The following is a 27,586-nucleotide window of genomic DNA, read 5'->3' as shown; positions in this document are numbered from 1 at the left end:
TGTGTTGGAAAAGCAAAAAAAAATAGTTAATATGGAAAATACCATAAATTTCGATGTAAATGCATGCAAAATTTCAAAAAATTCCCTACTTTTCTGATTTGAAACAACCTATGTTGTTCAAAAAGATTCAAATGTTCACAAAAACTATACTAAACCTTAATTCATGAGTTACACACTTAATATAGACACAAATCAGATGCTAGATAGAACTTATTTGCACAAAACAAACGGAAAATGGAGAGGCTTGAAAATTTGCAGAAATTCTCATTTTTCTCAAATTTTTTTAACTGAAAATGTTGGAAAAATATCTCTAACCAACTCAACTTTCGACGAAGATTCCGAATTCAATGTTTTTAGCTTGTGATTTTCTCATTTTTGACACTTTTTGTAAGTGGCTCTATACTTATGTCGGATAGATTGAAGCCATTTTTCACATTTTTTCGATTTTTTCTAAAACAAAGAGGCAGAGTTAAAATGTTTTGCATGCAACATTTTTAAGCTAATAAATGTATATTTTTGCCGTTTTGAAAACTTCTTGAAGTATCATCATTTTTGTGAGATAGTCGATAATCACAAGTGGCTCTATATTTATGTCGGGCAGTGTATTACCGTAAATACTGCATTATAACGGCATGCCGTTATCTTTTTCAACCGGCTCCCAGAGAAATTTTGTGGTTTCAGAAACTTATTAAAATTTACCGCGAAAACTTTTTTTGAAAGTTCTATCGGCTGATCAAGAAGTTACTAATCACGCTGCTTCTAATCAGAACCAAAAAAGACACCGGGATAATCACATTCATGAATTCTGAGTATAAATGGGATGCCGTTATAATACAGGTGTCGTTCTATTACAGGTGCCGTTATAATACAGTATTTACGGTAAATAGGAGAAAAAGTTGACTGACTCGTTTTTTGACAAAACAAGATTAAAATATTGCTAGTTCTATTTTTCCGAAGCGTTGTAGTTGTTGGACCAAATATTATTCCATTTGGTGATTTTGAAGCTTTTGAAACTGTATGTTTTTTAATAATCCGGCAAAAATTCTGGAGTATTTTTTTTTGTAAATACCGGTATGTTTACAGTCAGAATTGCTACATCACAAAAAAGTGAATAAAAGAGAGAAGGGGCGAGGTACGGCCAACTTCTGAGTCACCGTTCTCCTTGCGGTCAGCTTCTGTTACGAGTCAAGTGACCTCTCTGACAGTCTGTGTCTAGTGAAGAAATATTATCAAAGCGATTTTTTTCGTCATTCTGACTCTCCGACAGCTTACTGAATTGCCGTCAAACAACTTTCTTCTTATTTTTATTGAATTCTGACTATTATTATATTCCTGCGGTTTTGGTTTAAGGTGTCACGTGCCGGACTGTCTTGAAAAAAAGTACAGTTTTCTACAAAAAATTCAAAATTTAATAAAAATGTGAATATGACGATTTAAGCACTTTTACTCTAAATTTTCGAAATACTTTAAAAAAAACCGGGCCGACTCGATTTTTGACAAGTCTGGTTTATGGTATTTGAAATTAACTTCATATTATATAACGTCCGATGTCTTGCCTGATCGAGAAAGACAACACCACTCAAGATCGAGAGAACCAGAGAGAAGAGAACGTTCGGAATCGAGAGAAGAAGAAAGAAGACGTTCCAGAGAACGAAATCAGAATCGACCGATATTAGTGAGGAAAATCCTGACGTGAACAGGCACTTCAACTGCCCCATCTTATGTGTGTTTTGTCACTGTCGACACATGTCGAACGAATGTGGAACATATCCTTCTCCAACTTTACGAAGAGCCATGATCGATGCCCAGCATCGTTGCCGAATTTGTCTAAACAAACACCACAATCGAAGATGTAAGAAAGAAGGCCACCCATGCTCTTTTTGCCTGAAGCCGGGAGAACGAGATACTTCACATCATGCTGCACTCTGTGAATGGCCCATCAATCGGATTATGCTTGATGTCTTGGTTATTCTTGATGTTATGTATTAATGATGGTCGTTTGGTTATTCTTATACTGATTTATTTGAATGAACATAAAGCATATACTGGTCAAAATAAATTAATAGAGGTCACAAAACATATACTGGTTAAAAAATAATAGAGGTTTGGGTTATACTGATACAAGATATTTCTAAAAGATTAGATTGGGTAATGACTGATGTTTTGTTATTTTTAGCTTTTCCTTCTCCTCCTCATCCTCGTATTCTTCTTCGTCCTCAGATTTTTCTTCATCCTCATCTTCTTGTTTCTCCTCTTCTGCTTGTCGTCGTACATTGTCAATTATTCTTCGGCGTTCATTGGTCACTACTCTATTCTGGGCCGGGCGTACGCATAGATTTCTACTGTGCGGGCTTGCGTTTTCTGGACACCTTTTGCATAAATACTTATTTCCATCGTTCCAAAATCTACATGCTTGTATACTATGGTTCTTTCGATTCAAACAGATTACGCATCTATTTTGGTTTTGAACTATTCTTAATCTCTCCTGGGGTTCGAACTCATAACAGTCCCTTGCTATGTGATTGCCTCTACAAATGTTACATCCCCTATCTCTAAAGCGTGGCGGTGGTGGGGATGGGGTTGGGTTCCGCGTGGGTAGTGATGGATTCCGCGGTGGTGGGGGTGGGGTTGGGGTACGTGGTGGAGTTCTATGTCTAATATTCTGTGGGGGGGGTTTGGAGATTCTCTATTGTACTGTGGAGACTTATTCTGATAATATTATTCTGATAATTATGCTGTGGTGGGATCTGATATGGGTTGGGTACAAAATAAGGTGGTGTGGGGGGGGGGGGGTACTGGTGGTTATATTGGTGTGGTATGCTACGGGGTAAGGTGTATACTGGTTGCATCCGCAGTGATTGCAGTGATGATGGTTCATATTCTGTAATAATTTAGTTTGATTAAATGGGTAAACAACACCGAGTTATCCTGGGTATTATGCAAAAGTATATTATTCCTGCTGTTGTTAGGAATCCTAATATGACTAAAATTATGGTTATTATTCCTTTAGTGATTATATCTCCTATGTTTCCTATGTCTGTAGTGGAACAAAGGGATATCTGTTATCTTCGCTTCACTACCTAAAACTTTGTTAATGTGAGTGATTAGTTCTTCCTCATGCACAAAGATTTGTTTACCTTCTACTCTAAAGACTTTATTCTTTCTTCCACATTTGACTATACAAGTGTCTACTGGGTTAGTAACTGAGAACTTCCTATGAATCTCATTTATTACGCCTTCTTTGCTGCAGGTTATTACATCAATAAAATCTGTGTTATTGCAACTAAGTTTGGCGTGTGTATCTTCCTTAGATTTACATTTTATAGTCTGAGTAGCACCTTGGTTACAATTATAACATCCTATGTATTCTGAATATTCTGGGATTTCACAGTCTATATCTGATTTAGTTAGTGCAACATCATATTTTTGGAAAAATGAAAAATTATTTTTTCTTCTTAAATAATACGATTTATTTTTAGTTTTTTTAACTGAATTTTTTTTGAGAAACCTTCAAAAGGTTATTTCAAAAACCAAATATTTTATTCCTCACCTTTCTTGAGTGCCTTCATTTCGTCTGGAATCGGCTCTTCCTCCGTTTCCTGGGTCCGTGGCGCAGTGTCGCTAGAATGTGGCTTTCGAAAGTAAACTCTTTATATCTTGCAACTATTTTCTATTATTATTTCTCTGAAGTTATTTTGTAGCCTTAAAATTGTCTACTTTTATTAGTTAGAAGCATAGTTGTCAAAACCCGGCAAGGCCCGAAGGCCCGGGCCGGGCCGGTAGAAAATTTTCAAGGCCCGGCATCAAAAAATGACCCTTTTTTCCAATTTTTTTTTCGAAATTTTTTCAATTTTTCATCGGAAATGTGACCATTTTTGACTATTTTTCAGAATTTCTTCTAATTCTGACTGATAGTCGAAAATTAGACTTTTTCGCGAAAAAATTCAAAAAAATTCAAAAAAATTCAAAAAATTTGAAAACATTTGAAAATTTGACTTTCGCGCCAATTTGCCCGGGCCTTGACAACTATGGTTAGAAGCTTTTTTCAAACACCGCCCCTTTTCGAGATACACCTCTTCAAAGTCAGAGTGTCTTTGCGTTTCTCTCAAAATGTGTTCACAAGGCGAATTAGGTGAATTTTATTGATTTTATTGATCTATGAAGATTCCATTTCTTACCTTCAAAATCCTCCGAAACATCGAAAAACTTCAAATAAATGCAATAAATACTAAAATTCAATAAAAATAGAAAGAAGATTGGTCGACGAGCCATTCAGTAGGCTATCTCAATACATACTGATGGAGAAATCTGGGTAGTTGGGGTTGGTGGTGTCTGCGTGTCTCTGTTGGTGACCTTTCCCTATCTTCTGCTAGCTGTCCTCGTCACTGTCATAAATATCTCAAAGACTGGCCAAACAGCCGATTCCACTAGGGGGTCTCAGTGTGTATGTAATGAATGGTGCTATCGGACTGAGCCCCGGCACAGGCTTACACAGCGAATGAGAAGAGAACGAGAGAGAAAGAGAGATACAACTCTTCAGTGGCCTTTGCTTCTTTTCCTTCCTAACCGTCCAAACGCGACGAAGGCGCGCCAGACTACATGTTTTATATATGTAAGTGAAAATGAGAATTCGGGAATTGCAACTATATAGCAGACTTGCAACAGGCCGGGCCGAAAAATCTCAAAAAAGTCGACATACCGTAAAAACTGTATTTGAGGTGCATGCAACTCTATTGTTCAACGGGTCCGTCGGAGTGCAACTCTATTAGAGGGGCAATTCAAATAGAGGGTGCACCTCTATTTTTTGTCAACGAATTCGCCCGACCTCGATACCCAACTGTCTTTTGAATTTGTTTGACTTCATTAGTGTTTTATACCGAATTCATCAAAATTTTAAGTAAAAAACGGAGAAAAGCCTGAATTTCTATGACAAACTACGTTTTTGACAAAAAAAAAAGCTGAAATAGTAATGCGAGAGAACAGTTCGGAGTCAGTTAAAAATGATATTAGGGTGAAAAGTTACAGTAATCAATCGTGATTTAATTATAACAGCGTTTTGAAGCCAATCGATATCAGTTTCAAATCGAATCCATTGCAAGGTTCTATCAAGTTTCTCGTTATCATCAAAAATCTTTAGCAGATTCTTCAGATTTACTCTCCTCATCTTCTGCAGATCTACATACCTCTTGTCCCGTGTCGCAAGACCTACAGTAATCCAGGTTTGAGACGCACTGTGAACAAGATGATTTCAACTCGATCGCGAAGTTATTCTGTTAAACTACAATGAAATCAAGGGAATTACAAAAATGGTTTATTGAAATGTATTCTTATTTATTCTGTATCTTCTCAGCTCCCTCTTTCATGAATGTGACAATGCTAACGGTGTTGTTGAACAGATATTCTCCGGTAGTGCCAATACCATTGATTGTTCTCGAGCCATCTTTGGAACCTAACGTCATCGATCTCAGGATTTCTTGTTGATATTGAAGTGATCTTATACTAGCACCAAATGACATCGCGAGCATCATGGGAAATGACGAATCCTTGACTCCAGCATAAATATCTCCGGCAGTGAAAATCAGTTGTCTGGCTTCATATGTCGGCATACCTCCTTCTTCGATTTTTGTGACGTTTCTTGTTTGATTGGTTTCTTTCCAATTTCGTGCTCATCTTGCCAGATATAGTTTGTGATGAAACGAAAATCCGTTGTTACAGCCGAGTGTTCCACTTCAATCAATCAAGGTTAAATGTATACAACCTTGTTGTCAGTTGTGAGGGCAGCAGTCTTCGCAGTACAGGATAAGCCTTTTCTTCTATCTTCTTTGATCGTATGAACTGTAACACTGGCTTACTTGAACAACATCTCGTTCTTTGAATGTGGCAATGATGTCATCTTGGTGTAGAAGAACACGCATTGCAGCCTGGGGATCCAAATCCAAAAACATACGCCATATCCGTAGTTGACTGTTGCGAGTGTGATAGATTGCATCCACCAATCGATTGAAATTGTCTCGGTTGTGCTGGCGCACGAAATACACCAAAATGACAGAGTTGCAGCAGCTTTGGGTTCTGAAGCAATTAATCGATAATTGACAGTTCCTCACTTTATAACTCTTACCTTTTTTACTTATCCATTAACACCGCGAATCACCAAAATAATAGCAATATAAACAAGAATTCAATAAAAATCAGAATGCATATTTGTCGACAACCAACCAAAAGGCTATCTCAGCGGGAATATGACTCTATTCGTATTCTCCCCAAATCTCGTCGAGCTGTGGACAGATGGTGGACACTGCGTTTGGCGGGTAAACGACGTCAGAGGAGCGCATATAAATCCTCTCATTGTGGATTTAGCCGTTGCTTAAGCGTCAGTAATCCCTTGGATTATTTTCGTAGGGTTCCGTGGGAATGAAGGTGTTACACGTAGAATGCAACTTTGCTCTACGGACATTGTATACCCGCGCTGTGCATCTCTGCTTCCACCATCTGTCCACAGCTCGACGAGATTTGGGGAGAATACGAATAGAGTCATATGCCCCTTGATATAGCCTTCTGGTTGGTTGTCTACAAATATGCCTTCTGATTTTTATTGAATTCTTGTTTATATTTTTCCTATGATGTTGGTGCTGTAAAAGGGAAGAGTTGGATAAAAATCGAAGCTGTAATTTAACAAATAAATGTTCAGGCTGTCAGGTCTTTTGCACTCAACAGGATCAATAACCCTTCTATTGCTTTTTTTTGAACAAATGCAATTTTCCAACTGACTGGGTCATCAAAAGCACACGACGAAAACTATGCAGGAGAACAACATCCTCATTGGGAAATGGTACTGATTGCGAATGAGATGATTGTGGTCAGAGACGCTATAAACCGCAGAGACGCAAAAGCAAACGATCAAATTGGAAGGATCATCCACAGCCACGGAATGAACAATCAAGACAGAATCCACCAAATCGTTGTACTGCAAGCGGAAATCACCGGCGAATTCTTTGGCACCCTCCAGGCGATTGAAGAATTCGAGCGCCAAAAGACTGCCATGTGGAGACTCATCGATCTTGGATTGAAGGAGGACGACGGTATGGAGTTGCTCCTCTGGAATCGTATGGAGAACATCGAGTAGCAGAGAGCACTGATCCAGCCAACAACATTGTGGTGGCTGAAAAACCAGGTTCCAACCGGATTCTATGTCAATCCCCACCACTCGAACATGCAGGTGACACACTCAACGCTTTTATGCCCATTCTGGACCAAGAAAGCATCCCATTGCGTAGTCTCAAAGTTAATATCCGGAATGATACGGATCCGGTACTTAATAATGAGGTGGCTGTCAATGCGGATAAACCTCAACTACCAGTACACTCCAAGAGAAACCTTCACTGGAATGCTTGAATTCTGATGGAGATGATTGTTTTACTTAAATAAACTAATTATAATTTAAATGCCTTACCATTATTATTTGAGAGTATACATATACACTAAAACAGACTACGTCATTTATAGTTTCGCCTTCAATCTGGGTTACTGTAGTTTCTAGATTCTCCAAATTCCCCACAGGGCACCATCTATAGAGTTACTGTATTTCATCCACATCCCGAGTTTGACTTGACTACTGTAGTTTTCCAACAAAAAGTACAAAACAAAACTGTAGTAGTTTTTGGGATACTGTAGCGACTGGGCTACTGTAGAAAAGTATAATCATGATTACATTGTACGGTATACGCCTTTAAACTGGGTTACTGTAGTTTTCGTGGTGAGACTCGAATCTTTTTCATCCACATCGAGTATCACCGAACAACACGTTTCCTTCTCCGCAAACAAATAAACATCAAAAAACGGTTCTCTCTCAATTCCCCCGCACTATCTCCCTGTGTTCCTCTGGAATAATAAAACGAAGTGTCATAAAATGCAAATGCGCTCTATTGTGATATTCCATGTGGCATGGAGAACATCGGGTGGATGAAATAGAATCATCATCATTTCTATGTATTTTATGTGAGCGGCGTCCGGTATTGCCTGTTCTACCCCAATTTTTATGATTTTTCTGGAGTTCTAGTATATTTATTTATTTTATTGTTATGTTTCAAGGTAATTTTCATCAATTTTAAAGCCTTGAAATGCATTTTTTGTCGGAATTTAGGAGCGTAAACGAGCGAATGAAGTTGAGAAAATGACTCTTGTCGGATCAGTCGAAGGAAACGTGGCGATTCTGGTGGATGACATGGCGGATACTTGTTGAACCATTTGCATGGCTGCTGACAAGTAAATCAATCTAACTGAAAACTGTTTTTAAAACTGAAAATTTACAGATTGGTCGAGACCTGCACTCACTCGTCTCAATGCATCGAAGTTCGAAGCAGTGGTTGTGACGAAAGATGAAAATATGAAGATGTGCTCAAAAATCCAGTGCATCGACATCTCGATGATTCTGTCTGGATGTTCCATATTACAGGTAATTTTTCATAGATTTTTTCAGCATTGATATCATTTTTTTTATTTAGGAATCAGTTAAAGTGGACTCCATTCGTTTCTTCACTCATCGAAAGATCCGCTATATCTGGTATGAAATGGATCAATCCACCGAATTTTTTTTCTGTATAGTTATCAAATAAATATTGTGAAATTAACACTACTTATTTTGATGAAAAATCATGAATTCGAATCTTCGAATTGATATACTTTGACTTTTCAGATATGCGCATTTAACAACTGGGTTACTGTAGTTTTCGCAAACTATGAAGAATGATGCCACATGGAATATCACACTAGAGCGCATTTGCATTTTATGAGACCTCATTTTATTATTCCATAGGAACACGGGGAGATAGTGAGGGGGAATTGAGAGAGGGCACTGTTTTTTGATGTGCGATTTTTATTTGTTTGCGGAGAAAAAGTGTCATTCGGTGATACTCGATGTGGATGAAAAGAAGTTATTCGAGTCTCACCACGAAAACTACAGTAACCCAATTTAAAGGCGCATACGGTACAATGTAATCATGATCATACTTTTCTACAGCAGCCCAGTCACTACAGTATCCCGAAAACTACCACAGTTTCGTTTTATACTTTTTGTTGGAGAACTACAGTAGCCCAGTCAAACTCGGGATGTGGATGAATTTGGAAAACGTTTAGAAAAGGTTACATTTCTTCAAAAAGTAGATTCATGAGAGCTACAGTAACCCCATGACGCCATGTGGATGAAAAGAAACCGGAGTGTCACCACGAAAACTACAGTAATCCAGTTTAAAGGTGCAAGATTGGTCTTGAGTCAGCTTGGTCCCACCGCGACAACTATGAATGTACTTATAGTCGTCCGTGTACTTCGGGCGGAGGATAAGTGTTGTTTGGTGATAAATCGCGTGATACAAATGAATGATATTACAGCTGTCAAAGAGTCTTGGGCATCAGATCAGAATCGAGCGGAAAACGGAAGGCGGAGTTGCGCGGAGTGAAAAACGTGAAAATTGCTTGAATTCATCTTGAAACCTTCAAAAACCCACAAAAAACCATCAAAATTGGTTATTTCCAAAATACCTATAGTGGTGGCCGAGTAGTTCAAGTAGACAACCCTTATGAATCTGACAGCGAGGGTTCAATTCCACCTAGCACCAAACATTTTTTTGCACAATCTATTCAAGTTTGAAATATTTTAAAACACAGGAATATCACAAAAAATTCCCGAAAAATTATCATTTTCGACAATTTTCGTCAATTTTAAGACTCCTGGCCGAGTGGTTCAGGTAGACACCTCCTACGAATCTAACGACCAGGGTTCGATTCCACCTACCGCCAAACTTTTTTTTGCATGCTTTATTATGGTTTAGAATGTGATAAAACCCCAAAAACTGATGCAAAATTACTAAAAATTCTCTATTTTTGAACATTTTTGTCATTTTTGAGATTTTGGTTTTGTAAATCGTTTTATAGAAACTTCTTGAATTCCTGTCATAAATCATTTACTTTCATCATATCTGTGAAAAATGGATCTTGTTTCTAGTTGAGTTCCTCCGATACATATTGAGATTGAATACAATTGGTAACTGGCTGGAATGCACTCAGGCCCTTGTATTTATCGAAACGCCCTGGCGAATGGTTGTTGAGATCTCCATAAGTGGGTCCAAGCTGAAAGACTTTCTTTTATTTTTTTAATTACTTTTTTTTCAAAAATACCGTAGCTGTAAGACACGAGGCAATTGATGAAGTGATATCAGATGAAGTATACGAGATCTGACTTTCCATTTCGCTCTTTTTCGGAAATTCTTCATGTTTTCCCTTGATATCGAATACATGTTCAGTTGCTTCAACCGCTTGAATCTTTGGAAGCTGCAACACACACACAATATGAATACAGTAACCCCACACACGCTTACAGAGAAATCAAGTCTTTTTTGAACTTCATCGTTTTGTGGTGGTGGAGAGAATCCTGGAACGTAGTATTCAACAGATTGAGCAGCGTCATTTGAACCTGAAATTAGAAGTAAAAATTTGGTGCAACCATTTTAAATTTTCCGGCCCGTTGCAAGTCTGCTTTTCACTAAAATTACCGTAAATCAATGCGTTTTGATCCAAATGACAAGAAATCTAGTTTTTTAGAATCAGCACGCTGTGAGCTTTTAGAAAAGTATAAACACGCCTATGTTCTGAGCAAGTTGGGTCCCACCACGAAAATTACCATTTCGGGGTGTAACTTTTTCAGGTGAAGTCTCAGAAAATTGAAAGTGGCAAAACTAGTTTCAGCTAGTCGAGAGCTTTCAGAAAAATATAAACAATCCTATATTCGGTGACATTTGGGTCCCACCACGAAAGCTACGGTATGGGCCTTTAAATTGGGTTACTGTAGTTTTCGTGGTGGGACCCAACTTGCTCAGAAAATGGTCTTGTTTATACTTTTCTGAAAGCTCTTGATGAGCTCACAGTGTTTTCTTGCAGTTTCGTTGCAATCCGACCGAGTTACGGTAGTTTTCGTCAGGCACTCTGCGTCGCTAACCCAGAATTTAAAAAATTTTCAGAATATAGGCTTGTTTATACTTTTCTAAAAGCTCTTGACGAACTGAGTATGATATCAGTAATTGTTTTTCAGAAAAATATTGAGTTTTCAGATTTTCAGCCAAAATGGAAGCGAACTACAAAAATGAGGCTCTTGATCTACACTTCTGCACCTACTTATTTTCTCTTTGCTCATCGACTTCTCTTTCTCGTCGATTCCATAAATGTACGATGATTTTGCCACCGCGTTTTCAGCAGTCTTTGTTTTCTGGACTGCACGTAATTGAGCTCGATAGACTGGTGGAATCTCGTCGTCTCCTTCAAATCCACAGTAATCCGATTTAGGCATTACAGCTTTTTGAAGTGAGTCATCGGGTCGAATGTCGACAACTTGCTCAGCATCGACGTTATCAATGAAGCATGGCTCGAGTTCGAGATAGTGACTTTCTACATATGCCATTTTTGGGAGCTGTAAAACTTGTATTTGAAAGGTAAACAAAATCCCAAGATATCATATGAACCAATGGATCATACAGATTGAAAATAGAGCTACATTTTCGTAGTTTACAACTTTTTTCTACAGACACTCCCTAGAAAATTATAGTCGGTCGAACGTTATCATAACCAATATTTTTTGAAAATTCACGATTTTAGGGTGAAAAAACACAAAAACTGCAGATTTATAGGTTAGTTGGCTTGTAGAACTTGAAAAAATAAGAAAAAAAGATTCCAAAAGTTTTGACCACCACGGGGATCGAACCCCCGACCTTTTGAGCGAGGAGGAAAGTTACCTTAACCACTCGGTCAGAACCAGAATTTTTCAAAAATCGCGATTTTTGGGTGAGAAAATCTCGAAAATTCTGAATTTCGGGGTTATTTGGCACGCAGAAGTCAAAAGCCAAAGCGTAACCGTAGAAAATCGCACAATCTTGCACTGAAATTGGTGGGTACATAACTTGCTAGGGAGTGTCCGTACAAAAGAGATATCAACTACAAAAATGAAATTTTTACTTCTGATTTGTACGATCCATTAAAATTGTACCAAGTAGGACAATCAATGATACCATTACACCAGCCAAATAACCCCGAAATTAAGAATTTTTGAGTTTTTCACACTCAAAAATCGAGATTTTTCGAGAAATTTTGGTTCTGGTCGAGTGGTTAAGGTAACGATTCCTATCGCTCAAAAGGTCGGCGGTTCGATCCCCGTAGTGGTCGAAACTTTAGGAAGCTTTATTTGCTTGTTTTTTTAAAGTTCTACATGTCAACTAACCTATAAATCTGGAGTTTTTAAATTTTTCACTAGAAAATCTTGATTTTTCAACAAAAAAGTTTTGGTTAATTGACCTAATATCTACCGTAAAAACTGTAATAGAAGCGCATGCGCCTCTATTTTTCAACCTTTGTTTGCAGATGCGCCTCTATTACAGGGGCGCTTCTAATAGAGGGTGCGCCTCTATTTTTCAACCTGTTCGTTCGATTATTTTTTCAACTTTTAAGTGATCAATTTTCAACCAAACTAACACTTTCTTGGACAAAATTACACAAAAATTCCTAAATTTGCAGAACTTTGAACGAAAAAGTTGGGTTTTAGTTGTGTTTTTTCACGAACTTTGAAAAAGAATAACTGAAAACCAGAAAAAATAATCGAAACCTATTAAGGGGGCGTCTCTATTAGAGGGGCGCCTCAAATAAAGGGGTGCTTCTATTACAGTTTTTACGGTAATTGTGGCGAAACCGTGCCTACAGTAACTCACTTGAAAAAAGATCTTTGGCGTTTTCTCAAAATTGTTTTTCCGAAATAGTCAGAAATAACCGTTGTCTTCTTTTTTCTTCTCATAAAAACTAATTATTTTTCCACAGGTCACGTTGGAAATGAATTTTATTCAAAATAAAAATAAAAATCACTGAATCCAAAAATACGCGGACTAGTTTAACCAAATTTTGGATTTCTAGGCCACGGAGCTAGTTGACCTGAAAGAAAATGAAATACAAACACATTTTTTAGTAGAAAAACGTTCATTTGGAAGCAACAAATAATATAAATTCGAAAGAAGGGTCTCAGGTATTCAACATTCAACTGTACAAAGTCTTTTTAAAGGAAAACTGCTGGGATCTATTATTGGTAGGTACTCCGGCAAATTTGTCTCCGGTCCTTCCAACTCTGCGTACTTCCAAAGTCTCCAAAACAATGAATTCCTTCACTTCATTCATACCAACAGTTGCACCATTCTTCTTGGATCGAATTCGTAATTAAACCTGCAAAATTGCTTTATAATAGCGTGGCTTAACATTTCGATTCTCGGGTGGAAACTTTATTGTAGAGGACAATTATCAATTGTCAGGATGATATTCAGAATCAGCGCGTCGAGAGCTTTCAGAAAAGTATAATCGTGACTAGGTTTGGTGCAGATTGGGTCTCGACACGAAAAGTACCGTAGTCTGGGATACTGTAGTTTTCGTGGTGGGATTTCGTTCAAATCTAGTCTTGTGGGTACTTTTCTGAAAGCAGAGAACGAGGTGAAGCAGAATTTTTAGTTTTCAGTTGGTTTTAAGAGCATTTTCAGGAAAGAAAAATGGCATTTTTTGGAAAAATGAGCGAAAATCCCTTGGAAATTTAACATTTTTGAAGGAAAAGGCTGGAAGGCCTGGAAGATTGATAATCTTACATGAAACATAATCTTAATATCGCTTGTCCTCGGGTGATTGCCTTCATTCGTTGTGGCAGGACAAGGAGACATTTCTCGATAGAATCCAGTGCTCGGCAGAAGTCGTACTCTTGCTCCATCAACGTCTTCAGAGCCATTTCGAATGGGATGTGTCCTTTGTACTGTTGATGGATTGCTCTCCAATACTTTGTCATGATCTGAAGCAATTAATCGATAATCCACAGTTTCCACTATATAACTCTTACCTGTTTACTCATTCCACAGCACCGGAAACCACCAGAATAATAGAAAACAAATAAAGGAAGAACTCAATAAAAATCAGAAGGAATTTAGTTGTCGACAACCAACCAGAAGGTTATCTCAAGGGGAATATGACTCTATTCGTATTCTCCCCAAATCTCGTCGAGCTGTGGACAGATGGTGGACGCAGAGACGCAGGCGGGGAAACGGTGTCCGTAGAGCGCAGTTGAATTCGACTAGTGACACCTTGAGACCCTGATAATTCAGTGGAAAATAGGCGGAGTCTGTTTTTAGTAGTTCTTTTTTTGAGGATTTTTGAAAATGTTATTATTTGTGCACGAATTTGTTGATTTAAGCAATTTTGAACATAAAAATCACGATTTCTTCCATTTTTTTAACCTTAGAAACTCTTTTCTTTTCAGTATTTTCCAGTCTATTTCCAGTAAAAACTACTCTCTCACTTTTAAACACACATAACTCTTTACTCTTTATAGTTTTAAAAAAATTGTCAACTACAAAAATTTAGCCCTTGAAATTTTGAACATTTTCTCAATTGACAACTTTTTTCTAGCACCGCCCACTTTTGAGATACATTGCTTTAAAGTAGGGAGTGAGAGCGCAGACAGCCAGACGCTCTCGTTGTCTGCGTCTCTCCAAAACTTCAAAAATTGTACAAAATTTTAAGGACTACATTCTGGTAGTTTACTATTTTCAAGTAGTTTTGCCCATTTTTAAGATGTTTTGCCCATTTTTTAAGACTTTTATGAAAATTCTACTACAAAAATATAGAAAATTCGAAAAAAAAAAACTTTTTCTTATTAAGAAAAAACTTGCGGCAAACTGCAAAATTGGGAGGAGCCTCCAAAATATATGAAAAAGGAAAAAATCTCATAAACTCCCAGACATCTGGACAGACAAAAGTACAGTAAGACCCGAAAACTGACAATTTTGAGATTTCCCTTGACTCCGCCCACTTGGGTTACTGTAGTATTTGTCGCTATGCCATGAAGCTCACATGGCATCACAGTAGAGCGCATTTGCATTCTGATGGGGATTTCACTTTTAATGTCTGGGTCTCTAGACGCACTTCCTTAACACCACCATTTGACCTCCCACCCTTTGATCTACACCCGCGGCCGCCTATGACCTTCCCCCTTATATATAAGGTTGAGCGGAAGCTCATTGATCCCACCTTGTTTCATTTTCCTCTCTTTTTACTTATTTTTGTTTCCCCTTCTAGAAAATAGGCGGAGCTTCAATTGCAATATCGCCGCACGGTTTTTTAGATGCCAAAAATGTGCTGATTTCACATTTGTGAAGAAACTATGCTGAAATTCGTCCATTCCAATTGAAACTCCGCCCATTTTTCCAAGAATTTTTTACGTGGGGTCTCAAGGTGTCCCCCGTAAAATGCAAGTGCGCTCTACGGAGACATTGTTTACCCGCCAAACGCAGCGTCCACCATCTGACCATTTATCATTGTGTGACGGTCACTTCTATTGTCTCTATTGTCCCCATTTCTCTCTCCCCCGTCCCCCTCCTTCTAGCTATCGATTTTCCAAAAAATAGTAATTTTCCAGAAACTACCGTACTACTACTACTACTACCTGTCCGTACCAATGTCTTCTTCTTCGTTCACCGCCGCGTCTTCACAAGAATTCGAAATGGACAAATCCAAGAATCTCAAAGAGAAATTGGAGAGAACGAAGCTGGAAAACGTGACACTTCAACGAGAAATGGATATGCTGGAATTTGTGAAAAATGAGATTCTCAATGATTTTATGAAATCTGAGGAGAAGGGGAAGACCATCGACTCGAAGATATCTGAATTGGAAGCAACGAATAGGGGTGCTGAGCAATTGATCAAGGTGAATGGAGATGAGTTGAGGAGACTTCGTTCAGCACTCGAGAAGAAGACCAACATTGAGAACGCGTTTGAATGATTATTTATCATTTTTCAATCAATAAATCCATTTCGATCATTTCTTTGTTTCGAAATTCTCAACCACATTTTTCCATTTTTCAGACTCCGCGCCAAAAACAGAAGTATAGGAAAAACATGTCAGAGTCCGTTTAAAAATACTAAAAATGGGGAAAATCGAAGTTTTGAGTGATTTTCAGACATTCTATTTTTCCAAAGTTTTTCGATTCAAAGATTAGTGGCAATTTCAGATTTTGGGTTCAGATGTGAAACTAAGCGAAGCGAAGCGAAGCGGTTACTTTTTAAACAATATTTATTTGAAATTTATAAAAAGAATACAGAACCATTTAAATTACATATTTTCTTCCATTGTTGTTCTCCAGTGTATAATGCTCTTCAGCTCCAATAGCGGCAGTGAGCATGGTATCGACTCCGTCATATTGATGCTGATCGGCTTTGAGGTCCTTCAAGATGTTTGACCATTCTCCTCATTCATTTCGGAGCAGTTGATGACGTTCCGAACATGGGATCGTCGGTAATCTCCTGGAAAGAATGGTTTGGTTTCATACTTGCAAACTGGGCCGAAACGGGCCGCCGCGTAAACTCGCGTCAAAATGAATATTATGAGCTGAAAAATATACCAAAATGTAGATCTCAACGAGTTCTATCTTCGTGACCTACTACGGGCCGGATGGCTATTCGTTAATGTGCCGCGGGCCGGACTAGAATAGATGTTTGACCATTTTGGCGCTTTTTGGCACTTTTTCCCTGCCCGCGGCACATTAACGAATAGCCATCCGGCCCGTAGTAGGTCACGAAGATAGAACTCGTTGAGATCTACATTTTGGTATATTTTTCAGCCTATAAGATTGAGTTTTTAGCGAGTTACGGCCCGGTTTGCAAGTATGATTGGTTTTAATTCGAAAATTGATATGCTTCTTACCTTCTGGATTTCCAAGAATGGTGGCACCGCTTCATCTGGATCTGATGTTCCTTTGGGCACTGTGGTGTACATAAGTCTCCAAGTTTATTCCTCTGGATATTTCGATAGAGAGTACATGGAGTATTGTGAGTCACCGGTTATCTTCTGAAAATGAATATTTTAGAATAACTTTTTGAAAAAGAAAAAATTGTCTCTCATACCCATCGAACTTGTGTAAGTTTCCAAGAACATCAAGTGGAGTGTCATTAGCTTTTGGAGGAAGTGGATCCGAGTAGACATCCAACTTGAAATACAAATCTTCTTGTGATGATCGGTGCGTGTGCCCAGCTTGAGATCCATCTTACAGATTTCCATGAGTGAAACATCTTCTTCTTCTTTTGAAAATCGACGACCTTCCATTGTCTTTCATTTTGAGAAGTCCATTTGCTTGTGGTGATCGGTGCATGTTCCCAGTTTTAGATCCATCTTACAGACATCCATAAGTGAATCGATGATCTGGCGGTGTCCTTCAATCTGGTATGTGTGCTGAAATCTTCTTTGTCATTGGTATCCTGGTAGTACTTGCGTGTCGTCAACCTGTAGATCGGGTATCCGGATATCGGCATCTGTGGATATCGTCGAAGAGCTTCAAAATCCTTTTTCACTTCTTCCTGGCAACTTGTCCCTCCAAACGGATTCCGATACGGCCGCAAACAATCTGAAAAATGAAAACTGTGTCAATTTTTCAGCATTTTTCCAACAAACCTGAATCGCTGTTTCTGATCTTGCGGCGGTGTTGTTATCCATCCTTTGAAGAACACTTTCTAAATTCCAAAGAAAAATACATTTCAGGGTCTTAAAATTGATGAAAACTACCTTGAAACATAACAATAAAATAAATAAATACTAGAATTCCAGATAAATCATAAAAATTAGGGTAGAACAGCCAAAACCGGACGCCGCTCACATAAAATACATAGAAATGATGATGTTTCTATTTCATCCCCCGATGTTCTCCATGCCACATGGAATCACAATAGAGCGCATTTGCATTTTATGACACATCATTTTATTATTCCAGAGGAACACAGGGAGACTGTTTTTTGATGTGTCATTTTTAATTGTTTGCGGAGAAGGAAAAGTGTTGTTCGGTGATTTGGACGAAAAGTTGTTGGTGTCTTACCACGAAAACTACAGTAACCCAAACAGTTTAAAGGCGCATACCGTGCAATGATGTCATGAGTATACATTTCGAAAAGCTCTCAACTCACTGAACCCAAACATACGAGTTTCAGAACGTTCCTATCGGATTTGCGACAATTGAAATTTTCTTGAATTTCAGACTCCGCCCCCGAAACATGCGACATATCAGACTCACGTATTGTTTGTAGAGGTTCCTCTAGCGGAGACATCTGGATAGACATAAGTACAGTAAGACGCGGAAAACTGACACTTTTAAGATTTCCCTTGACTCCGCCCACTTGGGTTACTGTAGTATTCGTCGCTATGCCATGAAGCTCACATGGAATCACAGTAGAGCGCATTTGCATTCTGATGAGGGATTCTAACTCTCAATGTCTGCGTCTCTAGACGCACTTTCTTCCCCACTACATTTGTTATTTTCTCACCATTTGATCTACACCCGCGGCCGCCAACTCTCTTTTCCCTCCCGGACCAGTATAAAAGGCCGAGCGGAAGTTCATTCCGGGCAGATATTCTTGATCCCACCTTCTTTCATTTTCCTTTCTTTTTACTTACTTTTGTTTCCCCTTTCTAGAAAATGGGCGGAGCTACAATTGCAATATCGCCGCACGGTTTTTTAGATGCCAAAAATGTGCTGATTTCTAAAAGTGTAGGCGACACTGTATATTTGTGTAGAAACTATGCTGAAATTCGTCGATTCCAATTGAAACTCCGCCCATTTTCCCTGAATTTATTTACGCGGGAGGTTCAAGGTGTCACAATGCAACTGCGCTCTACGGAGACATGGTTTACCCGCCAAACGCAGTGTGTCCACCATCTGTCCATTTATCATTGTGTGATGGTCACTTCTATTGCTTCTCTTGTCTCTTCTCTCCTTTCCTATTCACTCCCTTCTAGCTATTGATTTTTCCACAAAAATTTAATTTTCCAGAAACTACCGTACTACTACTACTACTACTACTACTACCTGTCCGTACCAATGTCTTCTTCTTCGTTCACCGCCGCGTCTTCACAAGAATTCGAAATGGACAAATCCAAGAATCTCAAAGAGAAATTGGAGAGAACGAAGCTGGAAAACGTGACACTTCAACGAGAAATGGATATGCTGGAATTTGTGAAAAATGAGATTCTCAATGATTTTATGAAATCTGAGGAGAAGGGGAAGACCATCGACTCGAAGATATCTGAATTGGAAGCAACGAATAGGGGTGCTGAGCAATTGATCAAGGTGAATGGAGATGAGTTGAGGAGACTTCGTGCAGCACTCGAGAAGAAGACCAAGATTAACATTGAGAACGCGTTTGAATGATTATTTATCATTTTTCAATCAATAAATCCATTTCTCTCATTTCTTTGTTTCTAAATTTTCAGGCGCATTTTTCCATTTTTCAGACTCCACCCCCAAAAAACAGAAGTATAGGGAAAACAGGTCAGAATCCGTTCAAAAATACTAAAAAATCGAAGTTTTGGGTGATTTTCAGACATTTTTGAGACTGGAAATATCAGAAAATCGGTCAAAAAACTAAGAAAATGCAGAGAATTTTTCCAGAATTTTTCGGTTAAAAACTAGTGGGACTTTCAAGTTGTTGAATTCAGAAGTGAGACTGAGCTGAAATTTTCAGAAAGTCAGTGAAAATGGTCCAAAATTGACCTAAAATCTTCGAAAACTGTAGTTTTTTTCAGAATTTCAAACAGTTCAGAGATGGAATTTTGATGGTTTTTAAGGGAAAATCGTCTAAAAATCTTGAAAATTCAATCAAAAATGCTCAAAAATCCAATTTTCCGTTCAAAAATCTATGCAAAAATCGTCCAATGGTGAGAGAAGTGCGGGTGGAGACGCAGACATTAAAAGAACCGCGAAATCCCCATCAGAATGCAAATGCGCTCTACTGTGATTCCATGTGAGCTTCATCGCATAGCGACGAAAACTACAGTAACCCAGGTGGGCGGAGTCAAAGGAAATCTCAAAAATGTCAGTTTTTCAGGTCTTACTGTACTTCTGTCTGTCCAGATGTCTGATTTTGAGAAAACGGGCTTCTGAGAGATTCATTTTTCATACATTCTTGAGGCGCATTCCAATTTTGCAGTTTGCTGCTAAAATGTTCTACATTTTTTTGTAAATTTTGTAATTTCTCTCATTTCTTTGTTTCTAAATTTTCAGGCGCATTTTTCCATTTTTCAGACTCCACCCCCAAAAAACAGAAGTATAGGGAAAACAGGTCAGAATCCGTTCAAAAATACTAAAAAATCGAAGTTTTGGGTGATATTCAGACATTTTTGAGACTGGAAATATCAGAAAATCGGTCAAAAAATGCAGATTTTGAGCATTTTTCAGAATTTGTCGGTTCAAAAATTACTGAAATTTTCTAAATTTCTGCTAAAAACGATGGAATTTTGAGGTTATTGAGACAAAAGAGCTGGAAATATCCGAAAATGCAGATTTTTCACTATTTTTCCAAAGTTTTTCGATTCAAAAATTAGTGAAAATTAGTGGGGGGTTTTGAGATTTTTAAAACAAAAAACGTTTGAAAATGTTGAAAATTCAATCAACAATTTTCAAGAATCTCCAAAACTTGTCCAAATTAGAGAAAATGGAGATATTTTTGAAACAAAAAACAATGAAAAAGGATATTTTTGAGCGTTTTTCCAGAGTTTTTCGGTTCAAAGATTAGTGGGAATTTCAAAATTTTTGATTTCAGAAGTGATACTGAGCTTAAATTTGTAGAAAGTTAGTGAAAACGGTTCAAAAATGAACGAAAATCTTCGAAAATTGTCGTTTTTCAGAATTTCAGACAGTTTAGAGATAGAATTTTGATGATTTTTAAGGGAAAATCGTCTAAAAATCGTCTGAAAATCTCGAAAATTAAGTCAAAAATGCTCAAAAATCGCAATTTCACCAAAAAAAATCCGATTTCCGTTCAAAAATCTGAGCAAAAATTGTCGTTTTTTTAGATTTCAGTGAGTGGGACTTTCAGAAAAGAATGAGTGAGGGTCTCACGACGATAACTACAGTAACCGAAAGCACAGGGAATCTGGAAAGAGGACCGAACGATATTTTCATTGATTTAGAATATTTTTTATTTTTATTAAATATCGTTATCAGGTGAATCAATAATAATCAGTAATAATTAATAAGTAATAAATCCATCAAATCAATACATGTTCTTCCATCGATTTATCTTCGTTTCGAGGGGGGCCATCCAATTCTTTATCAAAAAAGTTCCAATGGTCGATTAGGAGAATCTCGTCATCATTGAAGAGCGGATTTCCAGCCGGACGCCTTCCTCAAAAAATTTTTTTCAGATATTTCAAGTGTTTTAAACTTTTCTTATAGTTAGCTAACTGTTGTGGCGTGAACTAGCAATGGCCTAGCCTAGTGAACGTCTAACCCTGAGGTCACACGTGGCAAGAAGATCTGCCTATATAAGATGAAGAGAACTCTTAGTTGTTGATTCTCACCATGTAATAAATGGTTTTATAAGTCCCTTCTCCCGTCACCTAGCGATATAACAATTGGCGATCAGGATCTGAACAACGAACCGACGCCCGGGGGCTTGGCATGTCGGACGGGACCGTTGGCTGGTGCGCCTTGGAGAAGGAAGAGGCAAAGAGATCCCGATGGACAACATCGTTAAAAAAGAGAAGCGGTAAGAAGGGTAGGAGAGCGAAGAGCTCGGGATCATCGGATCGCCCAGAAGGAAGAAACCGTAGTAGCAGTAGAAGTAGAAGTAGAAGAACCAGCAGCAGCGCCGAGTGAAGATGGATCGAGGTACTCGTTCAACGATTTCGAATGGTAGATTTCGTGTGGAAGCTGTCAGATGCATAAGGAAATGCCATCGTGCTGAAGATCGTTGGCCGAAGATCAGAGGATCGAAGCAATGATGAGGACATGGGTCCCGATGAAGAAAAGCTGTGGAGTCTAGGCAGCGGCTGTCGTGGAAGAATCGAAGTATTCAAGACAGTAGACAAATGGACTTTCATTAAAGAAAGGGAGGTGTTGTGGCGTGAACTAGCAATGGCCTAGCCTAGTGAACGTCTAACCCTGAGGTCACACGTGGCAAGAAGATCTGCCTATATAAGATGAAGAGAACTCTTAGTTGTTGATTCTCACCATGTAATAAATGGTTTTATAAGTCCCTTCTCCCGCCACCAGAAGACATAACACTAACTAATTGTGCAATGCTACTGGATAATTTCCCTACTCTAAAAGTCACCTAGAAGCTCATAATACTTCAATACAATAAAGAAAAAAAAAACTTCCCATGCCGGGAATCGAACCCGGGCCGCGTGGGTGAAAACCACGAATCCTAACCACTAGACCACATGGGAGGACGAGAAAACAGGTCGTAGAGGGGGTAGAAAAAAGAAGGGGCAACGAGAAGGAAAGGGAGAGGAGGAAGCGTCACAGGCACGCCAGATTAACAAGTTTTAATATGTTTTAGGGGTTTTGAGCTAATTTTCATTAAATAATTATATTTTCTCAAGATGTTAAAGTATTTGATCACTATGAGCTTGAACGTTCATCATTTTCATCGGAAGCTGATAGACGTAACCAAAAGTAAATAATCCCAAAAACTCTATACTTACCGAATCACTGAGACGCGTTATTTCTTGCTCCATAGTTAATTCATCAACTGGTTTCAGTTCTGGCGAAGCTTCTGATGGTTGACTGTTTCCAATGCAGAAGTAAGACAATTGACATCAGGCGCGGCACGAGTCTCGGAAGCAGACGATAAGTCTTGAGATGGTGGGGGCTGAAAGTGATTTGGTTTTCTATGCTTTAACTTATTCATTTTCTTGTTTGAAAATCATTAAATATTTCTAATCCCAAGAAAAAAACATACAGGTATGGCTCATTCTTCTCCTCTTCGTCGCTATCCAAGATGTGGTCAAGATAATTGTCACTCGGGGCACTGAAAAAAGGTTTTTAGTGCATTTAACTTCATTTCTCTAATCTTCTAGACCTTTGCATTTGGTTGAACTAACTAATTAGTAAGACAGTCACCGCGATTTCTTGGATGTTTCTGGCGTGCAACATTTTTTCATTTTTTATTTTGATGTAATTGATTATTAACGAAACGCAGTTAATCGATAATTCACAGTTTCCACTGTATAACTCTCACCTGTTTATTTATTAACAGCATCGGAAATGACCAGAATAATAAAAAACAATAAAGAAATAAAACAAGAATTCAATAAAAATCAGAATGCATATTTGTCGACAACCAACCAGAAGGCTATCTCAGGGGGAATATGACTCTATTCGTATTCTCCCTCGAATCTCATCAAGCGATGGACAGATGGTGGACGCGGAGACGCAAGCGGGTAAACAGTGCTCAATAGAGCGCAGTTGCATTCGACTTGTGACACCTTGAGGACCCGCTGATTCAGTGGAAAATGGGCGGAGTCTGTTTTGCAAAGTCGCCGCGCAGTTTCTTCCCAAATTAAATTTTTACAGGCAGAGGAATTTTGGTATATTTATTTCAGCCTCTAAGATGTCGGCAAAAAACGCATTTCATGCTAACTAACGCCCCGAAAAAACTGCGCGGCGATGTTGCAAAACAGACTCCGCCCATTTTCCACGAACCTTTATTCCCTAGAACCTCATCTGTGTGAGGAGCTTATGGTGTACCTCTCATTTTTGGCCGGATTTACAAAAAAATGTAGAACATTTTAGCAGCAAACTGCAAAATTGGAATGCGCCTCAAGAATGTATGAAAAATGAATCTCTCAGAAGCCCGTTTTCTCAAAATCAGACATCTGGACAGACAGAAGTACAGTAAGACCTGAAAAACTGACATTTTTGAGATTTCCTTTGACTCCGCCCACCTGGGTTACTGTAGTTTTCGTCGCTATGCGATGAAGCTCACATGGAATCACAGTAGAGCGCATTTGCATTCTGATGGGGATTTCGCGGTTCTTTTAATGTCTGCGTCTCCACCCGCACTTCTCTCACCATTGGACGATTTTTGCATAGATTTTTGAACGGAAAATTGGATTTTTGAGCATTTTTGATTGAATTTTCAAGATTTTTAGACGATTTTCCCTTAAAAACCATCAAAATTCCATCTCTGAACTGTTTGAAATTCTGAAAAAAACTACAGTTTTCGAAGATTTTAGGTCAATTTTGGACCATTTTCACTGACTTTCTGAAAATTTCAGCTCAGTCTCACTTCTGAATTCAACAACTTGAAAGTCCCACTAGTTTTTAACCGAAAAATTCTGGAAAAATTCTCTGCATTTTCTTAGTTTTTTGACCGATTTTCTGATATTTCCAGTCTCAAAAATGTCTGAAAATCACCCAAAACTTCGATTTTTTAGTATTTTTGAACGGATTCTGACCTGTTTTCCCTATACTTCTGTTTTTTGGGGGTGGAGTCTGAAAAATGGAAAAATGCGCCTGAAAATTTAGAAACAAAGAAATGAGAGAAATGGATTTATTGATTGAAAAATGATAAATAATCATTCAAACGCGTTCTCAATGTTAATCTTGGTCTTCTTCTCGAGTGCTGCACGAAGTCTCCTCAACTCATCCCCATTCACCTTGATCAATTGCTCAGCACCCCTATTCGTTGCTTCCAATTCAGATATCTTCGAGTCGATGGTCTTCCCCTTCTCCTCAGATTTCATAAAATCATTGAGAATCTCATTTTTCACAAATTCCAGCATATCCATTTCTCGTTGAAGTGTCACGTTTTCCAGCTTCGTTCTCTCCAATTTCTCTTTGAGATTCTTGGATTTGTCCATTTCGAATTCTTGTGAAGACGCGGCGGTGAACGAAGAAGAAGACATTGGTACGGACAGGTAGTAGTAGTAGTAGTAGTAGTAGTACGGTAGTTTCTGGAAAATTAAATTTTTGTGGAAAAATCAATAGCTAGAAGGGAGTGAATAGGAAAGGAGAGAAGAGACAAGAGAAGCAATAGAAGTGACCATCACACAATGATAAATGGACAGATGGTGGACACACTGCGTTTGGCGGGTAAACCATGTCTCCGTAGAGCGCAGTTGCATTGTGACACCTTGAACCTCCCGCGTAAATAAATTCAGGGAAAATGGGCGGAGTTTCAATTGGAATCGACGAATTTCAGCATAGTTTCTACACAAATATACAGTGTCGCCTACACTTTTAGAAATCAGCACATTTTTGGCATCTAAAAAACCGTGCGGCGATATTGCAATTGTAGCTCCGCCCATTTTCTAGAAAGGGGAAACAAAAGTAAGTAAAAAGAAAGGAAAATGAAAGAAGGTGGGATCAAGAATATCTGCCCGGAATGAACTTCCGCTCGGCCTTTTATACTGGTCCGGGAGGGAAAAGAGAGTTGGCGGCCGCGGGTGTAGATCAAATGGTGAGAAAATAACAAATGTAGTGGGGAAGAAAGTGCGTCTAGAGACGCAGACATTGAGAGTTAGAATCCCTCATCAGAATGCAAATGCGCTCTACTGTGATTCCATGTGAGCTTCATGGCATAGCGACGAATACTACAGTAACCCAAGTGGGCGGAGTCAAGGGAAATCTTAAAAGTGTCAGTTTTCCGGGTCTTACTGTACTTATGTCTATCCAGATGTCTCCGCTAGAGGAACCTCTACAAACAATACGTGAGTCTGATATGTCGCATGTTTCGGGGGCGGAGTCTGAAATTCAAGAAAATTTCAATTGTCGCAAATCCGATAGGAACGTTCTGAAACTCGTATGTTTGGGTTCAGTGAGTTGAGAGCTTTTCGAAATGTATACTCATGACATCATTGCACGGTATGCGCCTTTAAACTGTTTGGGTTACTGTAGTTTTCGTGGTAAGACACCAACAACTTTTCGTCCAAATCACCGAACAACACTTTTCCTTCTCCGCAAACAATTAAAAATGACACATCAAAAAACAGTCTCCCTGTGTTCCTATGGAATAATAAAATGATGTGTCATAAAATGCAAATGCGCTCTATTGTGATATTCCATGTGGCATGGTGAACATCGGGGGATGAAATAGAAACATCATCATTTCTATGTATTTTATGTGAGCGGCGTCCGGTTTGCAGTTCTACCCTAATTTTTATGATTTTTCTGGAGTTCTAGTATTTATTTATTTTATTGTTATGTTTCAAGGTAGTTTTCATCAATTTTAAGACCCTGAAATGTATTTTTTGTCGGAATTTAGAAAGTGTTCTTCAAAGGATGGATAACAACACCGCCGCAAGATCAGAAACAGCGGTATTCAGGTTTGTTGGAAAAATGCTGAAAAATTGACACAGTTTTCATTTTTCAGATTGTTTGCGGCCGTATCGGAATCCGTTTGGAGGGACAAGTTGCCAGGAAGAAGTGAAAAAGGATTTTGAAGCTCTTCGACGATATCCACAGATGCCGATATCCGGATACCCGATCTACAGGTTGACGACACGCAAGTACTACCAGGATACCAATGACAAAGAAGATTTCAGCACACATACCAGATTGAAGGACACCGCCAGATCATCGATTCACTTATGGATGTCTGTAAGATGGATCTAAAACTGGGAACATGCACCGATCACCACAAGCAAATGGACTTCTCAAAATGAAAGACAATGAAAGGTAGTCGATTTTCAAAAGAAGAAGAAGATGTTTCGCTCATGGAAATCTGTAAGATGGATCTCAAGCTGGGCACACGCACCGATCACCACAAGAAGATTTGTATTTCAAGTTGGATGTCTACTCGGATCCACTTCCTCCAAAAGCTAATGGACTCCGCTTGATGTTCTTGGAAACTTACACAAGTTCGATGGGTATGAGAGACAATTTTTTCTTTTTCAAAAAGTTATTCTAAAATATTCATTTTCAGAAGATAACCGACTCACAATACTCCAAGTACTCTTTATCGAAATATCCAGAGGAATAAACTTGGAGACTTATGTACACCACAGTGCCGAAAGGAACATCAGATCCAGATGAAGCGATGGCACCATTCTTGGAAATCCAGAAGGTAAGAAGCATATTAATTTTCGAATTAAAACCAATCATACTTGTCAACCGGGCCGTAACTCGCTTCAAAATGAATATTATGAGCTGAAAAATATACCAGAATGTAGATCTCAGCGAGGGCTATGTCCGTGACCTACTACGGGCCGGTTGGCTATCCGTTAATGTGCCGCGGGCAGGGAAAAAGTGCCAAAAAGCGCCAAAATGGTCAAACATCTATTCTAGTCCGGCCCGCGGCACATTAACAAATAGCCATTCGGCCCGTAGTAGGTCATGGATATAGAACTCGTCGAGATCTACATTTTGGTATATTTTTCAGCTCATAATATTCATTTTGACGCGAGTTTACGCGGCGGCCCGTTTCGGCCCAGTTTGCAAGTATGAAACCAAACCATTCTTTCCAGGAGAGTACCGACGATCCGATGTTCGGAACGTCATCAAGGAGCAATGGATCCTTCCGCGTACTGCTCCGAAATGAATGAGGAGAATGATCAAACATCTTAAAGGACCTCAAAGCCGATCAGCATCAATATGACGAATGCTCACTGCCGCTATTGGAGCTGAAGAGCATTATACACTGGAGAACAACAATGGAGGAAAATATGTAATTTAAATGTTTCTGTATTCTTTTTATAAATTTCAAATAAATATTGTTTAAAAAGTAACCCTGTCTTCTTACTTGTTTCTTACGAATTCGA

General features: G+C 38.7%; 9 protein-coding genes across 9 annotated transcripts; 4 read left to right on the top strand and 5 right to left on the bottom strand.

Moving 5' to 3' along the window:
• Positions 1 to 5,327: 5,327 nt before the first annotated feature.
• On the bottom strand, positions 5,328 to 5,606 carry GCK72_011206 (uncharacterized protein; the record flags this gene model as incomplete). Its single annotated transcript, XM_003094065.2, has 1 exon — positions 5,328 to 5,606. One exon carries the CDS (start codon positions 5,604 to 5,606, stop codon positions 5,328 to 5,330), a length of 279 nt encoding a protein of 92 aa, XP_003094113.2.
• A 207-nt stretch (positions 5,607 to 5,813) lies between these two features.
• On the bottom strand, positions 5,814 to 6,535 carry GCK72_011205 (uncharacterized protein; the record flags this gene model as incomplete). Its single annotated transcript, XM_053728286.1, has 2 exons — positions 5,814 to 6,069; positions 6,462 to 6,535. 2 exons carry the CDS (start codon positions 6,533 to 6,535, stop codon positions 5,814 to 5,816), a joined length of 330 nt encoding a protein of 109 aa, XP_053587863.1.
• A 1,681-nt stretch (positions 6,536 to 8,216) lies between these two features.
• On the top strand, positions 8,217 to 8,612 carry GCK72_011204 (uncharacterized protein; the record flags this gene model as incomplete). The annotated part of the gene is made up of 3 exons (XM_003094064.2): positions 8,217 to 8,262; positions 8,310 to 8,452; positions 8,502 to 8,612. The coding sequence occupies 3 exons, from the start codon at positions 8,217 to 8,219 to the stop codon at positions 8,610 to 8,612; spliced, it is 300 nt and encodes a 99-aa protein (XP_003094112.2).
• A 1,381-nt stretch (positions 8,613 to 9,993) lies between these two features.
• GCK72_011203 (uncharacterized protein) lies at positions 9,994 to 13,912 on the bottom strand (the record flags this gene model as incomplete). The annotated part of the gene is made up of 7 exons (XM_003094047.2): positions 9,994 to 10,122; positions 10,171 to 10,323; positions 10,371 to 10,465; positions 11,164 to 11,455; positions 13,203 to 13,245; positions 13,656 to 13,852; positions 13,901 to 13,912. The coding sequence occupies 7 exons, from the start codon at positions 13,910 to 13,912 to the stop codon at positions 9,994 to 9,996; spliced, it is 921 nt and encodes a 306-aa protein (XP_003094095.2).
• Positions 13,913 to 15,514: 1,602 nt separating this feature from the next.
• Positions 15,515 to 15,838, top strand: GCK72_011202 (uncharacterized protein; the record flags this gene model as incomplete). Its single annotated transcript, XM_003094050.2, has 1 exon — positions 15,515 to 15,838. The coding sequence occupies one exon, from the start codon at positions 15,515 to 15,517 to the stop codon at positions 15,836 to 15,838; it is 324 nt and encodes a 107-aa protein (XP_003094098.2).
• Positions 15,839 to 16,748: 910 nt separating this feature from the next.
• GCK72_011200 (uncharacterized protein) lies at positions 16,749 to 19,250 on the top strand (the record flags this gene model as incomplete). The annotated part of the gene is made up of 3 exons (XM_053728284.1): positions 16,749 to 16,884; positions 18,081 to 18,169; positions 18,873 to 19,250. 3 exons carry the CDS (start codon positions 16,749 to 16,751, stop codon positions 19,248 to 19,250), a joined length of 603 nt encoding a protein of 200 aa, XP_053587861.1.
• GCK72_011201 (uncharacterized protein) lies at positions 16,844 to 17,545 on the bottom strand (the record flags this gene model as incomplete). Its single annotated transcript, XM_053728285.1, has 3 exons — positions 16,844 to 16,903; positions 17,230 to 17,456; positions 17,500 to 17,545. The coding sequence occupies 3 exons, from the start codon at positions 17,543 to 17,545 to the stop codon at positions 16,844 to 16,846; spliced, it is 333 nt and encodes a 110-aa protein (XP_053587862.1).
• Positions 19,251 to 24,403: 5,153 nt separating the features above from the next.
• GCK72_011199 (uncharacterized protein) lies at positions 24,404 to 26,903 on the bottom strand (the record flags this gene model as incomplete). Its single annotated transcript, XM_053728283.1, has 3 exons — positions 24,404 to 24,781; positions 25,485 to 25,573; positions 26,768 to 26,903. 3 exons carry the CDS (start codon positions 26,901 to 26,903, stop codon positions 24,404 to 24,406), a joined length of 603 nt encoding a protein of 200 aa, XP_053587860.1.
• Positions 25,366 to 27,392, top strand: GCK72_011198 (uncharacterized protein; the record flags this gene model as incomplete). The annotated part of the gene is made up of 5 exons (XM_053728282.1): positions 25,366 to 25,464; positions 26,092 to 26,152; positions 26,200 to 26,426; positions 26,801 to 26,892; positions 27,293 to 27,392. 5 exons carry the CDS (start codon positions 25,366 to 25,368, stop codon positions 27,390 to 27,392), a joined length of 579 nt encoding a protein of 192 aa, XP_053587859.1.
• Between the last annotated feature and the right edge of the window lie 194 nt (positions 27,393 to 27,586).

The sequence above is a fragment of the Caenorhabditis remanei genome, chromosome III (assembly GCF_010183535.1).
Source record: "Caenorhabditis remanei strain PX506 chromosome III, whole genome shotgun sequence".
NCBI classification, from domain to species: domain Eukaryota; kingdom Metazoa; phylum Nematoda; class Chromadorea; order Rhabditida; family Rhabditidae; genus Caenorhabditis; species Caenorhabditis remanei.
The sequence above is the reverse complement of the archived record's forward strand: the minus strand, read 5'-3'. Positions and strand labels throughout refer to the sequence as shown.